The following is a 26,266-nucleotide window of genomic DNA, read 5'->3' as shown; positions in this document are numbered from 1 at the left end:
GAATGTGATTGCCCTTAGGAGTAACGAGGACTGCCCCAATTCCGCTACCATAGACATTAACAGCTCCATCAAATATCAAACCCCATTCTGATTCAGGATCAGGGCCTTCATCAATCACTGGTTCCTCACAATCTTTCATCTTTAAATACATGATCTCTTCATCCGGGAAGTCAAATTTGATAGGCTGATAATCTTCGATTGGTTGATGAGCCAAATGATCTGCCAGGATACTGCCTTTGATAGCTTTCTGAGTGCGGTACACGATATCGTACTCGGACAACAACATCTGCCAACGAGAAATTCTTCCTGTTAAAACAGGCTTCTCAAATAGATACTTGATTGGATCCATTCTAGATATCAACCAAGTAGTGTGATTAATCATATAGTGGCGGAGACGCTTGGCAGCCCAGACTAAAGCACAACAAGTTTTCTCGAGTGCGGAGTATCGAGATTCGCAATCAGTAAACTTCTTGCTCAGGTAGTAAATGGCGTGTTCTTTCTTTCCAGTCTCATCTTGTTGACCAAGTACACAGCCCATAGAGTCTTCTAACACCGTCAAATACATGATCAAGGGTCTTCCTTCAACTGGAGGGATGAGAATTGGAGGTTCTAACAAATACTCCTTGATACTATCGAAGGCCTTTTGACAATCTTCAGTCCATTCGATCCCTTGATCCTTGCGAAGCAATTTGAATATTGGCCCACATGTAGCAGTCATGTGAGAGATGAATCTGGATATGTAGTTCAGTCGACCAAGGAATCCTCTGACTTGTTTCTCAGTCTTTGGAGCAGGCATTTCTCTGATGGCTTTGACTTTGTCGGGATCTACTTCAATACCTTTCTGACTGACAATAAAACCCAGAAGCTTCCCGGATCTGACACCGAAGGTACATTTATTAGGATTCAGTCGGAGTTTGTACTTTCTCAAACGCTGAAACATCTTCAACAAATACTCAACATGCTCTTCTTCAGTCCCTGACTTGACAATCATATCATCTACATAGACTTCAATCTCTTTGTGTATCATATCGTGGAAGATCTTGGTCATACCTCTCTGGTAGGTGGCACCAGCATTGATCAAACCAAACGGCATCACTATGTAGCAGAAGGCGCCCCAAGGCGTGATGAAAGACGTCTTTTCTCTATCTTCGGGAGCCATCTTGATCTGGTTATATCCGGAGAAACCATCCATGAAGGAGAACACTTTGCACTTAGCGGTATTATCAACCAATACATCAATGTGAGGTAAAGGGAAATTATCCTTCGGGCTGGCTTTGTTCAAATCTCGGTAGTCGACACACATTCTGACCTTGCCATCTTTCTTCGGAACAGGTACTATGTTGGCTAACCATTGAGGATATTCAGAGGTGATTAGAAAACCAGCGTCAATCTGCTTTCGTACTTCTTCTTTGATCTTGAGAGCCATATCAGGATGAGATCTTCTCAATTTCTGTTTAACCGGAGGGTATTCGGGCTTCAGAGGTAGTCGATGTTCTACTACTTCCGTATCTAACCCTGGCATATCCTTGTATGACCATGCAAATATGTCGGCATACTCCCTGAGAAGCTCAATTATTCTTTCTTTAACTGTCGCATCCAACAATGCCCCGATCTTGATCTCTTTCATGTCTTCCTCAGTACCCAGGTTGACAATCTCGATTTCTTCCTGATGAGGCTGAATAGCCTTTCTTTCTTGTTCTAACATCCATCTGATCTCATCAGGAATCTTTTCATCCTCTTCTACCATAGCCTCGTAAACAGGGACTTCAAAGTTGGGAGGGAGCATAGGGTTGCCATGTTCAACGGGCTCATTTATGTTTAGTCTGCACATGATTTATGATTGATTTTAATGAGTAAATGCAGACTTTTGAATTTGATTTTTAAAAGGAAGAAAACAAAATAATAAAAAAACAAGATTTTTTTGGTTTTATGTGTAACCATTTTTCCAGAAAATGCGAAATAAAATAAAGTAACGGTCGTGATAGAAACGACGATTTTTATTTATAACAAAAGTATTTGAAGCAAAGCCCTACATGATTTCACTTTCGTCTGAGGCAAGACGAAAGGAATTTTAAGATAAACAAAAACAAGACAAACACATTACTTAGAATAAGGCATCACAGAAGGGACGTCCACTGCGATCCAGTTGCAACAAGCTCCTACGGGCGTCACAAAGACAGGTGTTGCTTCTTCGGACTGATCCTCGAGCAGTGCATTAATCTCTGATGGAGCATGAATGAATCCTGCACTATGAAAAGTACTTCCAGTAGGGTTGAATACCCCAGGCTTACTGTTGGAAAAACCTATTCCTTCTTTGCGTTTGTTCTCAGTCAGCTCCACTAGCTGACCCCAGCCTTCAGTCTTACCTTCTTGTATTACTCTCTTGGCATCTTTCAGAGAAGCCATGCAAGTCTCAACCTTCTCCACATTCTCTTCGGAAGAGAGTCCTTGAAATGATGATCCATCTGTACTGTTACCACCAATAAAGGAGAATGATGACAAATGGCTAACCAACAATGCTACCTCACCGTTCACGGTTATGAGTTTCCCTTGACTGACAAACTTCAGCTTCTGATGAAGTGTGGATGTTACTGCCCCAGCGTTATGGATCCAAGGCCTGCGAGTAGGCAACTGAAAGAGGCCTGTATTTCCATAATTTGGAAATAAATCTTGAATTCATGTGGGCCCACAGAGATAGGCAATTCTATTTCCCCATACACAGACCTTCTGGTCCCATCAAATGCCCTCACCGTCACTGTGCTGGGTTTCAAGAGAGCCTTCGAACATGACAGCTGATCCAGGGTAGATTTTGGCATTACATTGAGAGCAGACCCAGTGTCTATTAGAACATTTGACAGAGAGTCCGATTTGCAAAGGACAGAGATAAGTAACGCCAAGTTGTGGTTTCTTCCCTCCGGTGGGAGGTCTTCATCGCTGAAACTTAAGTTGTTGCAGGCAGTCACATTTCCTACAATACTTCCAAACTGACTTAACGTTACATCATCGTCCACATAAGCCTGGTCCAAGACTTTCATTAGAGTCTCTCTGTGGGCGTCAGAGCTTGATAATAGAGACATGATGGAGATTTTTGCCGGAGTTTGCAACAGTTGATCCACAATCTTGTACTCGCTTCTCTTGATCATTTTCAAGATTTCATCGTTATCCTCATAGGTGGTTCCACTAGACTGTCCCATGGTTTTGCCTTTACCCACATTCTGCTCCTTCATTGGTTCTTCTACCGGAGCACCAGCTTCCTTCTGAACCACAGAAGGGATAATACGTCCACTTCTAAGAATTTGACTACTTTCGGTGATATTATCCACAGGGATTGGCAGATCCAGTGGTATCTTCTTTCCATCTTCTATGATTGCATACTCATAGTTGTATGGGATGGTCCTTTGAGAAGTGTACGGTATCTGTTTTGGAGAGCAAATTACTAGAGGAGTGCTGGTTGGCTTTGCCTGGCTGAGCATTATCACTAGTGGTTCCTGGGTTCTGAATACGGGTGTGATGACACAAACATCTTTATCCTTGTTTTTCCTGGTGACAATTAGCTCTTTTCTGTCTAGTAAACCCTGCACGTCATTCTGGACTTGTATGCAGCCACGAGGATTTACAGAACATATGTCACATGCTTCATGATCATGGTTGAAAAGAATCATCTCACACATCTTTATGTGTATCGGGACCAATGGAGTCTTGATATCACGAGAATTGAGGACTGGGCTGTCTTTTTGATATATTTGGATCATGTTAATAGCAGGCCCATGCGGTGGTAAAGGGTTGTTTTGGGCAATAGGGTCAGGGTTCGTGAAAGATAAATCCTTGTTTTGGATTAGTTTCTGAACTGCATCCTTGAGAGCGTAACATTGCTCCACATCGTGGCCTGGTGCTCCTTGATGGAAATCACATGTGAGCTCAGGGCGGTACCAACGAGGTAAGGGATTTGGTATCTGGGGGCGAGACTTAGTTTGTACAAGGTTTCTCGCAAGCAAAGAGGGCAGCAAGACTTTGTACAACATAGGTATGGGAGGAAAATTGTTTCTAGGAGGGCGAGGTTGTTGTGGAGCTTGGAAATGATGTTGTTGTTGAGGATTATGTGGTTGAGGGTGATATGGGTGTTGGTAGTGTTGTTGAGGATTATGTGGTGGAGGGTAATTGGGCTGGTATAATGGAGGATAATATGGTTGAGGTCCTTGAGGCCTTTGTGGTTGGTGATTTGGTTGTTGATTTGTATTTGTGGAAAATGGTCGGGTTCTTTCGTTAGCCAACATACCGACTTCCTGTTCTTTCTTCCTTGGAAAGTTGCTTCCATATTTCTTTGTACCGCTAGTAGACGCACCGTCTTTCACTATTCGTCCTTCTCGGACACCTTCTTCGACAGTTATACCTACGCGGACGACATCCGCGAAGCTCCTGGATGCACACCCTACCAACTTTTCGTAGTAGAAAGGATTTAGGGTTCTCAAGAACAACTTGGTCATCTCACTTTCTTCCACCCGTGGGCTAACTTGGGCTGCAATGTTCCTCCATCGATGAGCATACCCCTTAAATGTCTCTCTATCCCCTTGAGTTTCAGCCTGGAGGTCGCCTTGATCGGGCGCCATGTCTACATTATAGTCATATTGTTGCACAAAGGCATCACACAAGTCCTGGAATTTTTGGATGCTTGCCTTCTCCAGATTCGTGTACCATTTCGAAGCCGGGTAAGCCAAACTTTCTTGGAAAACGTAAATGAGGACCTTATCGTCTTTAGCAAACTCAGACATCTTCCTTACGTACATCGTCAGGTGATCATTAGGGCAGGAGTCTCCTTTATACTTTTCAAAGTCAGGTACCTTGAATTTGTGGGGTATCCGGACATCCGGTACCAAACAGAGATCATAAGCAGATTTCCCGTAAGCTTCTTTTCCCTTTAGAGCTCTCATTTCCCGATGCATTTCTTCATACTTTTCTTGTAGATCGTCGACTCTGTCAGGCGCCCCCACACTCCCAGAATGGAAGATGGGCTCTTCTTCTTGTGGTGTAGTATGAACAGCAGGTGCTGCGTAGGTCGCAACAGTTGGAGGAAACATCGGGACTTGCTGAGGAACATGAATTGTATGTTGCAAAGGAGGCATTTGTGTTTCACAGGCAATGGGGCGGAGTATCTCGCCCGCCGTCATGGGCTGAAACCATGGTGTGGAATGTTGTGGAGCAGAATATGTTGGAGTGTCAGCACAGAAAGTCCATTCAGGAGTAGCAGATGTAGTAGCTTCGGTTCGAACTCTGATAGGAGGAGGTGGCGGAGTATGCGCAACTGCCAACACTTTTACCAGATTGGTTAATTCTTCCATCTTTGTTTTCATGTCGGCCAACTCATCCAATTTGGTGTTCATGGCAATTACCTCTTCACGGAGTGTTAGATTCTCTTGCTCGAGAAGATCCATCTTTCTCTTTACGGTTGCTCGAGTGTAATGAGTACGGGTAGACTGGTGGAGAATACGTCGGGCCACTTTCGCAACTAGCTTACCCTTTATTGGAAAAGAGAAAATTGTGTGAGACTTTGAACTTTGAGACTATGAGATGTAAAATGATGCATGATACTTATGCAAAAATAGACACTTTTTTTTTTATTTTTATCGAAGGACCTATAAAAGCAAATTTGTAAACATCATAATTGAAAATTCCATTGAATATTTAAAGTACTACAAGATAATTCCCTTTTAACAAAACTGAGCCAAGGGATAGACTCCAAAGTACATCACAAAAGCTAGAAAATAACATAAAGTGGTGAAACAACTGGGAATCTCTTGAGCTCTTGTAGTGGACTACTCCTCAAAATCTGAGTGTGGACCGTCAAACAAATCCACGTACTCCTTCTTCCTTTTAGAATCCCGCCTGAGTATATCATCCTTCTGCTGGAGGAGATCATTCTGCTTAACAATTAGTTGGCCTAGCTTGAGAATTTCACGATCCTTTTGCTCTATCAGTCCATCCTTTGTCTCCATTTGAGCCATAACCATCTCATACTTCCTCTTCCAATTGTTCCTTTCACGTGTCATCTCGGCCAACTGGTACTGGAATTCTTCCACATTTTCAGGGAGTACGGGCAGTGGGGGAGCCGGAGTAGTTGAAGACGGGACTCTGGATAAAGTGTAAGGCATCTTGTACGTTGTAGCTCTATCAACGACCCATTCCGTGTAAGAGCTATGGACGAAACTTGATCTTTTTCCCATCTTGCTCCTCTCTTTTCTATGGATGGCATGCCAAGCTTGTATGAATTTTTCCCTCTCATTTGTGGAATCATCATGGTTATGGTAGAATACGCTGGACAAGTCGAGGTATAAAGGTTTGGCTTTGACCGGGTATCCGAGCTGTTGTTGGGCAAGGATAGGGTTGTAGCTAATTCCTCCCCATATTCCGATAAGAGGTACATTAGGGAAGTCACCACAGTGGATAATGACGGTCTTGGTATCACTGGCTGGGTTGTACCAAACTATGTCTACGGGGGTAAGGGACATGATTCTTTGGGTCCACGAGAGCTTTTCAGGGTTTTTGATGAAGGGCTGAGTTCGAGGTAGATGGGAGGTAAACCATTTGTAAAGTAAGGGTGCACAGCAAAGGATAACCCCACGACCAGCTAGATTACGATCATGAATGGTATGGTAAGTGTCTGCAAGTAATGTAGGGACAGGGTTTTTGGCGAGGAAGATTTTGATGGCGTTGATATCAACAAAGTTGTCAATATTTGGGAAAAGTAGGAGCCCGTATATGAGTAAGGCTAAGATGGAGTGAAAGGCTTTATTGTTGGGTAGTCCGGCGAAGAGGGAGGCTTTTTGGAAAAGGTAATGTGTAGGCAAGCATTGGAGTTGGGGTTTCCCTTTGATGGTAAGTTGAGCTTTCAATTCAGAGGCATCAAGGTGAAGAGCTTTAACAATGGTTGAGGCTTCAGGATTGGGTTCAAGGCCATGGAAGGGTACTTCATTGGACACAGGTAAGCCAACCAAGTCAGAATATTCTTCAAGAGTGGGAACCAATATGAAGTCAGGGAATAGGAAGCAATGATAGAGTGGGTCATAGAATTGGACCAATGTATTGAGGACCCCTTCTTCAACTCTTGTTTGGAGGATGCTAAGTAATCTTCCATGATGAGCTTGAAAGTCCTCCGGACTGGTTACTCTCGATCCTAGCTCCCTTAGCTTCAATAAATCGGGTTTCTTGAAAGTGTACTTCCTAGTGCTCCTTATTATAGGATTCATATCTACAACATTTACAAAAAGCTTGTTTTAAGTCCTTCGATGTTTTAATGAGAAAAAATCGATGAATGAATGCATGCATGCATGATTATGCTACACAAACGGTGAAAACATGGTGAGGTTTAAGGTCCATGATGATGGAGTCAAGGGTAACAACGCCATTTGGTAAGGACTATGGTTTTATTTTCACTTGTAACAAGGGTTCTACCAAGTTCCCAAAGTTGTCAACCACTTCCGAACATTATCGGGTTGCGGAACTACTTCCGGTCCAACAACGTTCGTAAGAAAGTCTCGTCTGAGTGTAGTATCGCGTATCAACCAACTCAAGACTACTCTTGATTAGCCACCGCACTACGTCCTAAAAGGCCAAGATGGGTTAAAGGTAACTAAAGGTCCTCAACATTAACAATCACTTGAAAATAGCAATGCCAATCACGACTACTCATGTCGACATACATTACTTCCAAGAGACCTCCGTTGAGTGGGGTTATCACATGTGCCATATCCCGAAACTTACTCTCGGTATGGGACTTTGATTATACCACCATCCTATCTTATGTTTCCCTCAAGTCCGGGTTAGGACTTATCTCACCACTCACGTTAGAAAGGAGAAAGAAGAAGGATGAACAGATATACACGTATTTCCATCTTTTATTTTTATTTTTATTAAGCAAGTTATAGCACAAAATTTAAATAAGACCAAGTTAGGCTCAACCCTCTTAGAAACTCCCCAGTGAAGTCGCCATTTCTGTCGCGCCATTTTTCCGACAGTCAAAATGCCATTTGATTGGCGTTCGACCCGCTAAATTGTTTTCACGACTGAACATTTAATTCTTTTCAAAAAGAAAGTGGAAAAAGGTTCAAATACCACGTTTTTAGGGATTAAGGGTTCGGGGGTCGGTTATATTTAGGGAAGGTGTTAAGCACCCTAAGTATTCGTAGTACTCTACGAGAACCTCTTGATTTTATTTAACTTTTGTGCTATAAACTTGCTTGCTTTAAAAAATGGAATTTGAAATGATAAAAGAAAATAGAGGCCTAATTTATCTACATTTTTATTGATTTGAAAGGACGAGTGTCCTCTGCCTACGTACCCGTGAGGGATCAAAACCTCGTAGTTCGGGGTAGAAATTGACGTTTGGTTTGTTTTGTGTTTTTTAATAGTTTTTGAAAAAAAGGTTTTAAAAAGAAAAGCCAAGTGGCAAATTGAAATTTGTTTGTGTTTTTGATATTGGAAGAAAATAGACTCAAAGTAGAATTAAGATTGATTTGAAATTTGATTAAGAAAATAAAATAAAATGACGGTCGCTTGATTTGAGAACAAGGCTTGGTTATAAAAAATATTTTTGTGATTTTGATATATTTGCATGTTTTTGTTATTTTTGAATAATGATATGAAAAATTATATAAGCAGAATGAGAAAAATAATATTAAGCTGAAATATGAAGCTATTTTAACACGGACCAGAATGCTCTGGAGAATAATTATATAAGCAAAAATTAAATATTAACAATTGATTTAGGACCAGAGCACTCTGGATTAATTTAATTAACAAGGACCAGATTGTTCTGGAGAATAATTAAATTTAAACAAAAAAATATAACATTAATAGTTAATTAGGACCAGAGTACTCTGGATTAATTTAATTAAACAAGGACCAGATCGTTCTGGAGAATAATTAAATTAAACAAAAAAAATTATAATATTAACAGTTAATTTAGGCCCAGAACACTCTGGATTAAGGTGTGTATTTAATGACAAAATGTAAATATGCATATTAATAGTAGAAAATAGAATGTAATGCAAAAATAAAATAAAAATGCATGAAAGACATATTAAAGTTAAATTAATAAAGAAATAAAATGCGAAAGAAGTGGATAAAAATGCGAGAGGAATTAAAAATGCATGAAAAGAGATAAAAAATGAAATGCAGGGGGGTGAAGCAGTGATATGGGGGTGCAGGAATTGAAAAAAGCTGAATTGGGCTAAGGAGAGAGACAGGCATGCGGTTGGGCCTGGGTTGGGTTAAACCCAGTGGGTCGGTAACAATGGGTCAGACCATGGGTCGACCCAAGAGCCTCTATATAAGTGACATGGGTCAGAAAAAAATCATTTTCACTTCTCTTTTCTCTCTCTAAACTTATTTCTAGAGAGAGACTCTCTCATCTCTCTCTTCTTTTCTTCTTCTTCTCCGATGGAGAATAGGGCGGCCGGGAAGAACTCCGGTGCGGTGGCCGGCGAGCCATCGCGGCGGCGCCGCCGCACCGGAGCTAAAAAGCTCTTTTTTTTTTTAAATTTTTTTTGCTTTCCTGACCGTTTTCTTCCCCTCTCTTCGTTTCTTACCTCAAAAATCTTAAATACCCACCCTAAGCCTCTAGATCTAAAGGAATGATAGAAAAGAAAAAACTACCTTGTTTAAACCTTTGATTCAGTTTTGATTCGTATACGTATAAGTTTGTGCCGGTTTGGAATGGTTTGATGAGTATCGGATTTGATGCATGTTTGGGTCTGTGATGATATGGGTCCTTGTGTTGGGATCGGTTATGTGTGATACTGATTTAGGTGACTGGATTGATTATGTGCGTGTGTGCTGGTTCGTGAATGAGTGGCTGTGTGTGTGTGTGTTATTGATGTGTGAAAATCGGTCCCTCTGTGTTTGGAATCGGTTTCTGGTGTATTCTTTTGCTTTGAGGAATTCTCTGTGTGTTGGGATTTTTTTTGCAGGTTTAGGCTTCTGAAACTTGGTTGTTCTTTTTGCTTGAAAAATCTCTTGTCTGTCGAAAAATTCCTTTCTTTTGCTGGAAATTTTTCTCTCTCCTTGTTGGTTGCAGGTGTGTTTGTATTTATAGACTTGATTGAGACATTTGGTCCCTTAAGCAGCGACACAAACTGCCCTTGTTTAGGGTTTGAAGGACCTGACAGCCTGTTGAGCTATGGTAGATATTTTGGACAAAATTTTGGACTAAAAAAAATAAATGAATAATAATAATAATAATAATAATAACACTAATAATAATAATAATAATAATAATAATAATAATAATAATAATAAAAGTAATAATAATAAAAGTAATAATAAAAAAAATGAGAGAAGAGGGCCCGACTCGGAACCAAATATGAGGTATTTTAAAATACCTCTCTGCCGAATTTTTCGCTGAAAAGTCAAAGACTGATCAGGGTTCGAGGACACGTGTCTGTAATATCTTGGGTCAAAAATTGGGGTATGACAGTACACTAAGGAATACAATTTCAAAAATCTTAACTAAGCTTTTGCTTTTGTTAAGAACTTTTGCCTTGGTTTCGTTCTTGCTTTTAAAGAGGGAAACATTTTCAATATCTTTACAATGTTCAAACAAAACCATGTTCATCTACAATGTTTACAATTGACTTTGATAAGCCCTTCACAAAAATATTTTTGCATAAACATATCATGCATCATTTTGCATTCATAGTTTCTAGTCCGTGTCTCATACTTTGTTTCTGTCTACAAAAGGTCAATTCATCAGTCTACTCGCATCTACAACACTCGAGCAAATCAGAATGGATCATCTTAAACAAGAAATCCACGAGCATTCTTGAAGAGGTAACAAACACTCCAGGCCGAGTTAGAGAGACTGAGTACCCTGGTAGCTTCACTAGTAGCTTCGCAGAATCAGCCGCAGTTCCAGCAAAGGCCTGAACGCCAACATCAACAACAACCTCGACAACAGGCTCTAAGGATGCAGTTTGATCCAATCCCAATGACATATGCGGAGCTGCTTCCCATCTTGCTCATGAAGAACCTTGTCCAAACTAGAGCGCCTCCTCGGGTGCTTAACGAGTTGCCGGTTTGGTATCAACCTGACCTCTCCCGTGCCTTCCATCAGGGAGCACCCGACCATGACATCGAGCACTGTTTGCCTTTGAAGATTGAAGTCCAGAAGCTGATTGAAACCAATATCTTGCTTTTCGAATATTGAATTCGGATGTGCAAGTTAATCCACTACCGGACTATATTGTGACACATGGAGTGGATAGCCGCAATTGGGTCGCTTTTAATGTTTTTTCTACTACTCATCTGTTCAAATAATATGTGTGTTGGTTGTTTGCTGCTTTTCAAAACAAATCCTTTCGTCCCGCCCGAGACGGAAGTGAACTTGTTTAGGGCTTTTTGCTTTATGTATTTTCCATCATTAATAAAAAGGTCGTTTTGATCCCGACCTTGTTTTTCTATTTTTGTGCCTATTCTGGAAAAATGGTAATACAAAAAACCAAAAAAATTTATAATCATTCTCAAATATCTGCATAATCATAACTACTTGTCAAAATCAATAATCAAATCATGCATTGATAAACCCGTTGAACACATTAACCTTGTATTCTCTCTCGACTTTGATTTCCCTGTGTCCGAAAGTGAAGAAGGGGAATGAAGAGATTCCCGACAAGGTCTCTTGCATGCCGGGGCATCGAAGCTGCAAACAAAAACAAGAAGATTGTCCAGAAGATTGCAGTCATTTCCAAAGTCTGGTATGAGATGTTACCGTTGCCTCGCATGGATATCATGCTTCAGTACACATTTCAAAAGGGGCAACCCCCCCTCCTTCCCCAATATACAACATGGAAGTCATGCTTCCCGTGGAGGTCTGAAGTCATGTCAATAATAATTCTGCTGAAATCCCAGCTTGATTGAACTTTAAATACATGATGACCTTGTACAACTACATCAAAAGAGGTTGAAACAAACTTCCAAGAAGAAGGTTCGTCCTTGTGAAATTCAAAAACGAGACTCTGTGCTCAAAAAGGTACTATCTTTTCAATCGGACTCCAGGGGCAAGTGGACGCCTAACTATGAAGGACCATGTGCAATGAATTTTGTGACTATAGATAGTGACAAACACACACATCCTATGAATGTCGGTGCAGTCAAGAAATACTCTGTCAAAAATATGAGCTCGATAAGTCGCAAACCTGAAAAGGCGGCTTAGGCAAAAATGAGCGTCTCGGTGGACTGAAAACCCGAAAGGGCGGTCCAGGCAAAAGTTAAAGACATGAACAAAAATGATTATCCTGATAGATTGAAACCCAAAAGGGCGGTCTATGCAAAAATTAAGGATCATGACAAGTAACTGCATCAGTCAGCACAGTCCACTTGAGGCATCCAGTCGTCAAAAGAACCTCCGATTCGAAGCATCTGCAGATCAAAGACTCGGAACAGGGGCATTCAAAGTTGTTAGGGAGAATAACGGTTATTGTGTTCAATGTACCTTCCCATATATTTACCATTTTCCAAATTTTTCAAAGATCCGTGGGGCCACGCCATTGGCAGGCCACCACACAATTCATCAAATTTGAGCTTGTGCCCATTTATTTGGAACTTTCATTTATTCTATTTGCAAAATTTCTTCTATTTTTGATGGCAGTACTTGAGGCAAATTTTTTCACAATACAAAACCTTTTTTACATCTTTTGAAAAGTGTGAACAACAAGCACACTCTCTTTGAACTTGTGAGTAGTTGAAGCGTACATCTGCATGCGCCTTGAGAACGGTTACACTCTGAAAGAGAAACATGGCTAAGCACTACTGAGAGGATCTCTGCTTTAAGCAAGATACAATCATAATCCATAAATACAAAAAAAAAAAAACATGCAAAAAAAAGAAGGCTCGCTAAGCTGAAAACCTGAAAAGGCGGCTTAGGCAATAGAGAGCGTCCCGGTGGACTGCAAACCCGAAAGGGCGGTCCAGGAAAAAATTAGGGGCACAAAAAAGGAATATATTCCCGGTGGACTGAAAACCCGAAAGGGCGGTCCAGGCAAAAGTTAGGGATTTTCAAAAGAAGAAAAAAACAAAAAAAAAACATGACTGCTGAAGCGTACCAGTGGAAGAACACTCTGCACCGGTTTACAAATGGCGACTTCTTCCATACTTTTGGTCGACAATGGGCTTTATCCCCAGGAGCATCTTTGTTCTGGGTTTTTTACTCCAATCAACGGTTCAATTTGTTCAAAATAACATCATCTCCAAGGAAGTTTGCCGAGTGTTTGTGCTCCGATGTCAGTGCACCTCACAACTTATCTGTCTTGTCTCGTCTCATCAAGTTCACCTGTCACATACAGTTTATAGTCATACAAATCCCATTCATACATTCATTCATACATTCATGTATTATTACTTTCATTCATACACAACATCATTCATACATAACCGCATTGATCACCCATAATCTTGTTTGGCTGTATCCTTTCAGTTCGATCTTCACTCATTGTTGTGTCAAGCGAATAGCTTGCAAAGATCTTTTGTTACCTCTGTGTCAAGCGAATAGCTTGCAAAGATCTTTTGTTACCTCTGTGTCAAGCGAATAGCTTGCAAACAATCTTTTGTTACATTTGTGTCAAGCGAATAGCTTGCAAACCTCTTTTGTTACCTTGGTGTCAAGCGAATAGCTTGCAAATATCTTTTGTTACCTCTGTGTCAAGCGAATAGCTTGCAAACAATCTTTTGTTACATTTGTGTCAAGCGAATAGCTTGCAAACCTCTTTTGTTACCTTGGTGTCAAGCGAATAGCTTGCAAATATCTTTTGTTACCTTTGTGTCAAGCGAATAGCTTGCAAATATCTTTTGTTACCTTTGTGTCAAGCGAATAGCTTGCAAACATCTTTTGTTACCTCGGTGTCAAGCGAATAGCTTGCAAACATCTTTTGTTATCATCGGTGTCAAGCGAATAGCTTGCAAACCTCTTTTGTTACCTTAGTGTCAAGCGAATAGCTTGCAAACATCTTTTGTTATCATTGGTGTCAAGCGAATAGCTTGCAAACATCTTTTGTTACCTCTGTGTCAAGCGAATAGCTTGCAAACAATCTTTTGTTACATGTGTGTCAAGCGAATAGCTTGCAAACCTCTTTTGTTACCTTGGTGTCAAGCGAATAGCTTGCAAACATCTTTTGTTACCTATGTGTCAAGCGAATAGCTTGCAAACATCTTTTGTTACCTATGTGTCAAGCGAATAGCTTGCAAACATCTTTTGTTACCTGTGTGTCAAGCGAATAGCTTGCAACCCTCTTTTGTCATCATGTGTGTCAAGGGAATAGCTTGCGAGCCTCTTTTGTTACCTGTGTGTCAAGCGAATAGCTTGCAACCCTCTTTTGTCATCATGTATGTCAAGCGAATAGCTTGCAAAATTCTTGTCTTATAAAAAAGTGTCATCCCCAGCGTTAGCTGTTCCATTGATGTCACTAATCAAATCAATGTCAAAAGTGTCATCCCCAACGTATCTGTTCTAGTGATGTCACTAATCAATTTCAAATTTCAATTTCAATGGTGTCATCCCCAGCATTAGCTGTTCTAGTGATGTCACCGGTCAATTTCAATTTCAGAGGTGTCATCCCCAGCGTTAGCTGTTCTAGTGATGTCACCGGTCAATTTCAACTTCAATAGTGTCATCTCCAGCTTAGCTGTTCTAGTGATGTCACTAATCAATTTCAATTTCAATAGTGTCATCCACAGCTTAGCTGTTCAAGAGATGTCGCTAAAAGTCTTGTAGACAATCTTTTCCCCAGTGAAACTACATTCCGTAGCGGAGTCGGATCCCTTTCTTTAACAAATTTGGGTATCCCGTTGTTGTTTCTCTCCCCAGTCAAATCATCTTTGTCGTCCTGCATTCATACCTTGCATCATGAGCATTTCACAACATCTTAGGTCCAAAATTGGTGTACTTTTGTATTTAAGTCTCTTCGTTCCGTCAACTTGAAGATTCCATCTTCAAATCTCCAGACGAAGAAACTTAAATAGGGGCATCTGTCATACCCCAATTTTTGACCTAAGGTCCTACATTCATGTGCCGTTTGACCCTGATTAGTCTCTGACTTTTCAAGGAAATTTCGGTAAAGGGGTACTTTAAAATACCTCATCTTTTGTTCCGATATCTGACCCTCTTCTCTCCTTTATTTTTATTTTTATTATTATTAGTTTTTATTTTATTTTATTTTTATCTTTAGTTTTTTTATTATTTCCATCTTTTATTTTACCATTTTTTTATTTTATTTTTTATTTTATGTCCACTTTTCTTTTTAGGATATTTTCTTTTTTTTTTATTTTAAATAGTCAAACATCCAATAGGTCTAAAAATAATTTGTCCGGGGTCCAAAAGAATTTTCTTTCTTAGTCGCGCCACCATTCATGGCCAAGATTCCTCATGTCAACTTTCACATTCCAAAACCATCAATCTCATTCAATTCCCCATCAAAAGCCATTAAACCACTTTTCTATTCTCATCAACCTCCTCACCTATAAATAGAGTCATCATTCCACACGTCAAAACACACCAAAAGTTCTCTTGAGTTGTCAAAGAACTTTTCTCTCTTCTCCCTCATTTAGCTTGTGTTGACGAGCTATTCTTTTCTTTTCCCTCTTTTTATGTCCCTTCGGAATTTTGTCCCTTCGGAATAAGTCCCTTCGGAATTTTGTCCCTTCGGTAATTTTTGTCCCTTCGGTTGCCCCTTTCTTTTATTTTCTTGCATTTTACTTCTTTTTGACATTTTATTTTATTTCTATTTAGCATTTTAATTATTGTCATTTATTTTCCAGCAATTAGAATGTATTTAGGTCCAATGTAAATATAAATGAGAAAAGTGTGTGTGTGTGTGTCTTTTATTTCTTTACCGCTTTATATATATCAAAAAAATACAAAAAAAATAGATTAGGGATTTTGTGGTGACCCAACGTCACTACAAAAATCCACGCGCTTTTATTTTTATTGCTCCGTTAGTTTAATTTTCATTTATTATTCCAAAACAAAAAAAACATTCAAATAACAAAAATCACAAAAATATTTTCATAATAAACCTTGATTTTCAATCAAGTGATCGTTCTTTTTATTTTCTTTCTTTAATCAAATTTCAAATCAATTTTAATTCCACTTTGAGTTTATTTTCTTTCAATATAAAAAATACAAATCAATTCTCATTTGCCACTTGGCTTTTTCATTTTAAAACCTTTTTCAAAACCAATAAAAAACACAAAACCAATCAAACGTCAATTTCTACCCCAAACTACGTGATTTTGATCATTCACGGGTACGTAGGCAAAGGACACTCGTCCTCTCAAATCAATAAAATGTAGATAATTAGGTCTTCCTTTTTTTTAATCATTTCAAAATTCTATTTTGTTTAAAAAGCAAGCAAGTTTAAGCACAAAAAGTTAAATAAAATCAAGAGGTTCTCGTAGAGTACTACGAATATTTAGGATGCTAATACCTTCCCTAAATATAACCAACCCCCGAACCCTAAATCTTTTCAATATGGGGTATTTTTGAACTTTCTTTCCCCTTTCCTTAAGAAAATTAAAATGTTCAGTCGTGAAATAAAAAGTGAGTCAAACGCTAATCAAATAGCGTTGATCTCCGAAAAATGACGCGACAACCTTTGACGATAAATCATTTCACCCTAAGCCTCTTTCAAAATCAAATCCAAACTAAGCTATGTCAGACTTCCCTGCTCCACCTGACCACTGACTCTGATAGTTATGATAGTCTCTGATGTGTCCTAATTGTCCACTAAATTCTAGCCGATGGTTGCTTCAGGTTGCTCAGCAACAACCTCATCAAAAGCCTCCTACTCAGGTGGCCTCGAGATATGAACATTATCCGGAGGAGGTATCATGTATGGATGTGAAATGTTTAAATAATATCTCATGTACCCAGTAGTCGTCATCGCAGTTCCAAATCCTGGAGTCTCATCATATGATCAAGATAATGCAAGAAGCGGTGATTGGCCTCATGGCTGCTTGTCATGGGACGTGCAGAATAATGTGGATGTCTAAGGATGACCTCGACGTGACCAAACTAGAGTGTTACCCTCTCCGTCAAATATCAGACCATATGAGGTTAGTCTCTGAGCCAAACTAGGTTCGCTCAAACAGACGTGTTTGGCGGTGTTGCTGATTTGAGTCCATGGCAACAGAACTAAGATCCATGTGATGCACATGTGATCCTATATATCTGTCACAGCCTGCCCCTTTGGGGAAACAAACATCATGGCATGGGGTGGCGATCCTCCCTATATCTACCCCAGAAACCCCTAGCCTTGACAGACTTAAAGCGCTAAAATATCCAAGCCTACATCAATATATACCTATCAATAGAAAGCACATGGAAAAAAAATACAAGTTTAACGCTTAACTAGATAAGAATTTCGTTATTATACATGAAAGATGGTCAATATCCTGCCAACTCTGAAGTCTTATAATAACATCCACTATTAAGATCCCTATTGAGGTGAGCAAGGGCAACCGATCCCCATGCATAATCAACGACTAGCTCAAGGTCACAGAAGTACCTGCGGTATGTCACATCAACATAGTTGGCACTCATGTCTGTGAAGAGTATTACACCCACCAAGTACTGTAGATAAATTAAATTCTGTGTTTAAATTTTTTCAGAATTTTACTATTTAAATCAATCGATAAGCATATTACACACTTATAAAAATATTTTTTTTAAGGAATACACTTATATCAATTTATAAAATTATGTACTGATTAAAATTTTCTAAACACGTATTATAATCAAACTCTTGCAACACTTGAGCTTTCCACCTAGTATATAATCATAGCATGCTAGCTTGAAACATCTTGACTTTGGTAAATAGAACAACACCCAGAACATTATCAGTCTCATCGGATGCCAAAAAAAAAAAAAACATTTAACTCATCGACATAAGTTTCAAACAAAGTAACCATGAAACGAAATCTAACATAATATTAGAAAAACAATATATTTCAGTAAAATAATTATAAAATAAGTAGGAAATATAAATTCAATCTTGTAGACCACCATTTGAAGATCTTAAAGAAAACATTATGTATGGTGAAGAAGGACTTTATATTTTTTTTTATTAATATTAATATATTATCGAACAATGCAGGTTGCCTGTGAGAAGACTTTTTCAATTAGAAGACCAATAACACAACAAGTATGAAAATGACTAGTATTGAGTAACTTTGTGGAGGGAAAGTCGTCATGACTTTCTCTCTATTTCTCTCGTATATAACTTTCTCTCTAATCTTAACTATATTATTTATTTTTCATGAAACACTATAATATATATTAAACTCATCATAACTTTTCCTCCATTCAATCTCAATTCTTCTCAAAATGGATGTATTTAACATTAACTCTTTTTGGTAAACTTCAAAAACAAAATTAAATAACAGAAATTGCTGCATATAATGCATAATACATAATACTCCTTCCGTCCCAAATTATATGTCGCTTTGGAAAAAAAATTTGTCCCAAATTATGTCTCTTTAAGATTCCAATGAAAAATTAATATTATTTTTCCTATTATATCCTTAATTATTTATTACTCTTTATTTTTTCAATTCTTTAATTTATCTTTTCCATATATTTATTAAGGACAATTTTATATTACAACTCGTAATATCTCTTTTACATACTGAATTAATTATATTTCTTAATACAAGTGAAATGATCAAAACGTCATATAATTTAGAACGAAATAAGTAAAAGACATTTTAGTAAAAATATAATCTCACTCATTTATTTATACATTTTTATTTTATTTTTACAGAAAGTTTATACATTTTTCTAAATCTGTGTGAAATGATCAAAATGACCACTCATTATATAATAGAGGGAATAATAGGTATCCCACGCTTAAAGCATGGTGACCTTCAAAAACCTTTAAATAATAAAGACTTCATATAACCCAAAAAAAAAGTATTTAATAGAGACGACATATTTTTTTTTGGCAGTGGTTGGGGTTTGAACCCCGGACCTTGTATATTTTATGTTTTGTCCCAACCAACTGAGCTATATAATAGGAAATTTGTACCAGATAAGACACAAGATAAAATCTAAAAATTAAATTGAAAAATAAATGTTTTATTGAAAAAAATAATTTTTAAACTTTTAAGATAATCAATGCACAATTTTTAAAATTACATTTATAAATTTAGTTTTTATCTTGTGCCCTTAAGACACAAATTATTATGACCATATTTAATATGTATTTATTTTTTGGTGATACACCCTATATAATAAGTGTACCAACAACCAAATACCATTCATTAAAAATAAGGGACCAATATATGGTTGAAGTTGCACAGAGCATTTGTACTTGTAGGCAGTCGTTAAAGATGACGTAGGTTCAGTGGCGTATCTAGGATCCTAGATTAGTGGGTGCAAAAAATTTAACTTAATTTAATATTTATTTTATATATTTAACTATATAATTTAATAAATATTTAATTTATTTAACTATATTAAATATTTAATTTAATAAAATCATAAATTTTAATAAATATAATCGAATTTATTGCACACATATCTTAGAAATATTTCCATGATGGATTGAGTGTTGGCCGATGCAGAACGCGATAAGGTTGAACTCATTAGAGGTTTTTAGACAGATTTCAAAACGAGAATATGACTATTGTTGTGGAAGTGAATATGTTATAAAAAGAGATAAATAGAGGGAGGAGCGTTCATGAATTTTTGTATGATTAACTCATGAACAATAGTATGAAACTCAAACCAATCAACTAGTCAATAATTTTTTTTTTTTTAGGGAAACTAGTCAATAACATGTAACTAGTAAAATCCATATGTTAAATTAGTCAATAACATGTAACTAGTAATTTGTCAAAAAAAAAAAATGTAACTAGTAAAATCTGTATGTTAAAATAAATTTGAAACGAAATTATTTTATATTTGATTTAATTTAAAATTATAAATTAAGAAGGATTAAATTGCATTAAAAAATCTAAACAAAGAGTAAATTTAGAAGAAAAAAGTACACTGATAAATAATATTTATCATGAGTATACTAAAAGAGTTTAATTGCGGTGGATTGAAGGTACAAAACAGTTTTGCATGCACAATCAATCAAAAGATTTAGAATCGCCACATCAATTAATGATTTTAATTTATGTGGGCCAAACATGACAATTCAGAATGTTTTCTATTTTTTTTTTTTAACTTGTATCCTTGAGACACAACAAGTTACTATGACCCAATATGATAAGGATAGCAACAACCAAATACCAACGTCTATCATTAATAAGAAAAGGGACCTAAGGTTGAAGTTGTTAACACGGTAGATAAATCTTCATTGTGCAATAAATACGGTTGCACAGAGCATTTGCAGTGGTGGGCATTCGTTAAAGATGCTATTATTTCTCATTTTTCTCATTCGATAAAGATGCTATTTTTTCTCATTTTTCTAATTATTGATGTCAACTTTTGTTGGTCTATCTATCAAGTTGCATGCATGATATTAAGGCGTTGAAAAAACAGGACAAGTCGGAACAAGTGGCTGTATTTGGCCAGACACTTATAAAAGCCAATTACATTTACATATGGTGAAACAAACTACTAAAGAAAATGAATAGACATCATATTAATTTCTTACAATAACTCGTTTGTATTTGTATTTTTTATGAAAAAGCATTTTAAAATTTTATTGAGTATTTACTAAATTTTTCATGAAATAAGAATCATTAAAAACATGATTTTATTTCCTTATCTAAAAGGTGTCAACTTAATGGTTAGAGCTTAACTTTTTAAATTTATGGAATAGGTACTGTCAATGTATTAATAAAATTTCTCCTTTCATAAATATGAGAAGTGCTACAATACATCCACTCAAATTTATAATGATGTATTTTAAAATCATGCACCTTTTCATAAATATGAGAAGTGCTACAATACATCCACTCAAATTTATAATGATGTATTTTAAAATCATGCACCTTTTCATTTTGACCAAATTAAAGGTCAGATTTTGCATTGTGTAAAATAGTTAATCAGTTCAATTATTTTGGGACAAAGAAAATATCTTCATTCTATACAAAATATTACAACTATAACATTAAAGAGAGATCGAAGTAACTATAGAATAAGAAAGTTATGGAAGGTTGCTAAAAAAAAAGTTATGGAAGGGAAAATTTTAATAATACATATTTATTCATTTGTTCTTTCAAAAAAAAAAAAAAATTAGTCATTTGTCCACGACATCTGTCCACCCTATGGATGACAATGGGTAGGGTGTACTACAATGCCCTTCTCCATATCCGCATTTGTAAAAAAAAATACCCCTACCCGTGCCCGTACCCTCATGAGCAACAACTTTAGTGCCCTTCCCCATACCTTATCGGTACCTAAGTGCTTATACCCACACCCATTACTCACACTTTAATTATGAAAAGACAATAAGAATATCACAATTGAAATAAAACTAAGATCAATTTTTTTTTTAAAAAATTAACTCATAAAATAGTAGGAATTGTAGTATTTAGTCAAATAAAAAACATCCAAAACATCCTAAAAAATTGTACACTTGCATGATGGAGTTGTTATTGTATTAAGTATTTTTTTTTTTAGTTTAGGTTTAGGTTTATGCTTAAATAGCTAAATAAATAAATTAATTATACACCAAAAATAAATAAATTATTTATGATATTATATAAATATGTATATGCGGGGTTGCGGGGATGTGCAGTATAGTACCTTTACCCGTGTCCATACCCATTTAAATATGTGGGTATTACCCGGACCCGTGTTCAGACCCATGAAAGCGGAGTTTTACCCTATCCATTGTAGATATTTTTTACGGGTACCCATCGGGTCTTAGTCCAATTGTCATCCCTAGTCCACCCCCTAATTATAAATCATCTATAAATTGAAACAAAGATTCATTTGTTATGTAATATAACACAATTTCTTTTCTCCAAACAAATTGAAATACGTTTGTTTCCATGGATGATAAGGTGAAGGTCATTCATCAATGTCAAGTGAGTCCTCCACAAGGTTCTCTTCCATCTTCAATCACAATTCCATTGAGTCACCTTGACCTTCCTTGGTTTCGCTGCTCCCATATGAAAAGAATTTACTACTACAACTTCCCTCATTCCACACAACACTTCCTTCAAACTACACTCCCAATTCTCAAAAACTCTCTTTCCCTCACTCTCCAACATTTCTTCCCTTTCTCCTCTAAGACCGTTTTTCCTCCCAAACCACAAACCCCTTACATTCTCTACTCTCAAGGTGACTCCATCTCATTTACAATATGTGAATCCAAATCAAACTTCAACCACCTCATATCCAATTCACCAAAAGATCTTGCAATTTCAAACCCTTATGCTCCCTTAATTCCATCACCAAGTATTTTACAAGATGGCACATTGTTGTTCCCAACATTGGCCATTCAAATCACTATTTTTCCAAACTTTGGACTCACAATTTGTCTCACTTTTCGACATGAAATTGCGGATGGTAAATCATTTCATCATTTCATTAAATATTGGTCCTTACTTTCAAGTGGAAACTTAGAAAATTCATCTCTTTCGTTACCGTTACACAATAGAGACATTATTCAAGACCCAAAAAATCTTAAACAAAGTTTCTTAGAACGACATTGGAATTCTCCACCAAAAACAATAGAATCTACTAGTAGCAACAACAACATGGTTCGTCATAGATTTATATTAACACATCACCAAGTGGAAAAATTGAAAAAATGGATTGTTACAAAAAGTAAAACTATTGGTCATGAAACACTTCATTTGTCAACCTTTGTTGTTACATGTTCTTTGTTTTGGGTATGCAAGGTAAAAACACAATCACAACATGACACAAACAAAAGCATAGTTGATTGTGTTTTTGACAATGATTTTGAAGAGAATTATGGTTTTGGATTTTTAATGGATTTGCGAGACCATTTTAAGATTTCAACAAATTATTTTGGAAATTGTTTAGGCTCTTGTATTGTGGCACTTCCAAAGAGAAAGTTATTGGGAGAGAATGGTATATGTGAAGCAGTTAATTCTATTGGAATAGAAATTAAGGGTTTGATTGATCCACTAAAAAGGGTTGAAGATCTTATGTTTTTACAACGTGCTAGGGACTTGGGGATTAAGTTTCAAAATATAACTTCTGTTGCAGCATCACCAAAGTTTAATGTGTACACCCTCCGGTCACTATTATAAGCAAAAATCTATTTTTTAGGTTCATTCAATAAATGATGTATGTGGTCCATTAAATAGACCACATACATCATTTATTGAATGAACCTAAAAAGTGAAATTTTGCTTATAATAGTGACCGGAGGGTGTATGAAACTAATTTTGGATGGGGGAAGCCTGTTTTGAGTGAAATTCTTCATGTGGAGAACTCAAGTACATTTTGTCTTTCTAGTTCTAAAGATGAAGATGGTGGCATTGAAGTTGGGATTGTGTTAGAGGCAGCTCAGGTGAAGAAATTTAGTGATGTCCTAGAAGCTCAACTTAGAGATATTGTGGGAATTGAATGAAATTATTTTAAGGGGTGAATAATCGGGTTAATTTGATTTCTGAATGTGTGAGGCGATGCAATTGTAGTTTCTGAAGATACAAGAATTACAATCGCATTGCATGTGTTTTTTTATTAGTCATTTTAATTTTTAAATGTGTTTTAGTTAGTTATTAGTGTCTTCGTAAAGATGTGTCTTTTATTGGTCAATTTAGTGCAAAAAAATTATTAACAAAAAAGACACTTAAATATGTGTTCAATTTTATATGTTCAATAATTACATGACACCGAGTCAATCATTTAGAGATTGAAATGATGTTTACCTTTATTTTGCGGCTTGTATTTGTTACCGTTGTTTGTTCATCTTCTTATCATTAAATTTTTTTATCAACATTTAAAAAAAAAAAATTGGTCAAGATTAACATTAATATTATTGAAAAACTTTTTATTAATTTAAAATATTTTTATTCGTAGTAGAGAAAAAAGCATGCGTGGACCATTGCAATAACTATAATATATAAATTAAATACACTAATCATCATATTGTATGCAAACATTTTATATCTCTTATTTAATGTTTGAATGATAACTAAACTTTTAAATTATGTCTTATGAATTGTGCTCTTAAGCGAGTTTTATAAGATTGGTTACAAAGCAAACAAATTTATAAGAATATTCTCAAAACAATGCGCTTATCTTTGCTCTTGGAACAAATTCGCAAAAATCAAACCAATCAAAAACTAGAAAATTCTTATAAATTTGATTGGTTTGATTTTTGCGAATTAGTTCCAAAAGCAGCGATAAGCGCGTTGATTTAGGTACAAATAGCCAAACTAGAAAATCTCCAAACTTTGTCGGACTTTGTTGTCAGTAAGCATAATGATGGATTCAAGTTTGCGGAGCTGGGAAAATTTATCCACTTACATGGAAAACTTTCCATCTCACAACTACAAAATGTTGATGATCCCTTTGAATCAGATCAAGCCAATAGGAAGATGAAAGAGCAAATAGATGAGTTAGATTTAGAATAGGATTGTGGTATTACTTTTCCAGATTCAAAAATTAAAAGTGCTGAAGTTGAACATTTGCAACCCTCGACAAATTTAAAAAGTCTCACCATCAAAGGTTGTGGTGGAATCAGCTTTCCAAATTGGTTGGGTGATTCCTTATATAGCAACATGGTGTATTTAAGGATCTCGAATTGTGATGATTGTTTATGGCTTCCACCCCTTGGACAATTGGGTAATCTGAAAGAACTCATCATTGAAGGGATGCAATCAGTAGAGACAATCAGTATTGAATTCTGTGGAAGTGATAGTTCTCCTTCATTTCAATAATTTCCCTCCTTGGAGACTCTACACTTTGAGGATATGCAAGAATGGGAGGAATGGAACTTGATTGGAGGTACAGTGTTTCCTAGTCTCAAAACTATGTCAGTGTCACTAAGTAAGTGCCAGAAACTGAGAGTTGGAAACATACTCGGACAATTTCCTTCATTAACTGAATTTAAGTTAAGAGAATGTTCTCTATTGGTGCAATCAATGCCATCATCAAATCATGTATTCAGGCAACTAACGTTCCCTTTTAATTCTCTTCAACAGTTGACCATAGACAGCTATTACATGATAATAGTATAAATAAGGATACCTTGGGATCCAAGCAAGTCAGTTAGGGTTCTTGTATTATACGCTATTGCATCACCATTGTATGTTATGGTGCAACTGCTTTTTAGTATAAATACTCTTGTACTCTTTGCTCTATTCAATAATAAGATTCAGTTTTCTAGTTTCATAATATGGTATCAGATTTTCCCTCAAGGGAAAGTTTGTTACGATCCTCGTAACCGTCTCCGTTGTGCCTTGTAGATGAAGTTTTGATGAATCTTCATCTTCTTCCTCTGATTTTCCGCCATTTTCGTTGCTTCAATTGCAACGATTCTTGTTAATTCTTGTTGATTCTTGTTGATTTGTGAAGAAGCTTCTTGTTCTTCTTCTTCGTTGAGTTGATTTTACTCTGTTTTCTTGATTCGTTGTTTCGCCATTGAAGCATCTTCGTCTTCTTCATTTTTCGTTCAATTTTCGATTACTCTGTTTCACTATGGTTCGCAATAACAATCAGCATCAACAATCGGATTCTGAATCCGCCTTCTTTGTTCATCCCAGTGAAGGACCAAATTCCGTTGTTGTTTTACCAAAGTTCAATGGTTCTAACTATCTTTCATGGAGTCGTTCTATGCAACGCGCTTTAGGAGCTAAGAACAAGCTCTCCTTCATCAATGGAACCTTACCTGAACCTGATCAAGATGATCTGAACCGTAATGCATGGGAACGTTGCAATCACCTGTTATACCCTAATTTTGGACCTAAAAATACTAATCAATCTTTCCTTTCTTGCATTTCAAGTCATTTGAACTATCTTTGATCAATTGCATCTTTCTCTGCATTTTATTTCAATTTCATTTGCAAAATTCATGAAAAAGGGCATTTTAGTCATTTCCTATGTCAAAAGTTCTTTCAGTCTTTTAAAATTTTGTTTGAGTCTTTTCAAGTAGTTTGAATAAGTCTTTGTTTCATTCTATGTCAAAACCCTTTCCAAAAATTGCGTTTGAAGTCATTTTTGAGTCAGTTTTGCCCCTAGGGGCATTTTAGTCTTTTCAAGTGTCAAGTCACTGTCTAAATCCTAAAAATTGTCTCTGAGTCTTTTAATTTTGCTTGCATGAGTCTTTGATTCAATTCCTTGATAAAA

The 26,266-nt window shown here is 36.7% G+C and overlaps 3 protein-coding genes across 3 annotated transcripts; 1 reads left to right on the top strand and 2 right to left on the bottom strand.

Moving 5' to 3' along the window:
* Positions 1-1,335: 1,335 nt before the first annotated feature.
* Positions 1,336-5,429, bottom strand: LOC146935779 (uncharacterized). The gene is made up of 4 exons (XM_085749097.1): positions 2,687-5,429; positions 2,105-2,642; positions 1,403-1,823; positions 1,336-1,344 (listed from the first exon to the last, which is right to left on the bottom strand). The coding sequence occupies exons 1-4, from the start codon at positions 5,427-5,429 to the stop codon at positions 1,336-1,338; spliced, it is 3,711 nt and encodes a 1,236-aa protein (XP_085605223.1).
* Positions 5,430-5,810: 381 nt separating this feature from the next.
* Positions 5,811-7,241, bottom strand: LOC146935778 (uncharacterized). The gene has a single exon (XM_085749096.1). It carries the CDS (start codon positions 7,239-7,241, stop codon positions 5,811-5,813), a length of 1,431 nt encoding a protein of 476 aa, XP_085605222.1.
* A 14,702-nt stretch (positions 7,242-21,943) lies between these two features.
* LOC146935777 (coumaroyl-CoA:anthocyanidin 3-O-glucoside-6''-O-coumaroyltransferase 1-like) lies at positions 21,944-23,697 on the top strand. Its single transcript, XM_085750865.1, has 2 exons — positions 21,944-23,195; positions 23,342-23,697. The coding sequence occupies exons 1-2, from the start codon at positions 21,988-21,990 to the stop codon at positions 23,541-23,543; spliced, it is 1,410 nt and encodes a 469-aa protein (XP_085606991.1). The 5' UTR covers positions 21,944-21,987; the 3' UTR covers positions 23,544-23,697.
* The last annotated feature ends 2,569 nt before the right edge of the window (positions 23,698-26,266 follow it).

This window comes from Medicago sativa, chromosome 3, assembly GCF_051527215.1.
Source record: "Medicago sativa cultivar Bolivia chromosome 3, Bolivia_mono, whole genome shotgun sequence".
Classification (NCBI taxonomy): domain Eukaryota; kingdom Viridiplantae; phylum Streptophyta; class Magnoliopsida; order Fabales; family Fabaceae; genus Medicago; species Medicago sativa.
Note: the sequence above shows the minus strand (reverse complement) of the source record. Positions and strands in the feature narration are given on the sequence as shown.

Bases quoted from the DNA above. Each gene is read 5' to 3' on its own strand.
- LOC146935779 (XM_085749097.1), bottom strand. From the start codon at position 5,429: ATGGATCTTCTCGAGCAAGAGAATCTAACACTCCGTGAAGAGGTAATT. The intron at 2,643-2,686 runs GCCCACATGAAT...ATGGAAATACAG, and splicing joins AGAATTGCCTATCTCTGTGG to GCCTCTTTCAGTTGCCTACT. The intron at 1,824-2,104 runs GTAATGTGTTTG...AATCATGTGCAG, and splicing joins TCTGTGATGCCTTATTCTAA to ACTAAACATAAATGAGCCCG.
- LOC146935778 (XM_085749096.1), bottom strand. From the start codon at position 7,241: ATGAATCCTATAATAAGGAGCACTAGGAAGTACACTTTCAAGAAACCC.
- LOC146935777 (XM_085750865.1), top strand. From the start codon at position 21,988: ATGGATGATAAGGTGAAGGTCATTCATCAATGTCAAGTGAGTCCTCCA. The intron at 23,196-23,341 runs GTACACCCTCCG...TAGTGACCGGAG, and splicing joins GCATCACCAAAGTTTAATGT to GGTGTATGAAACTAATTTTG.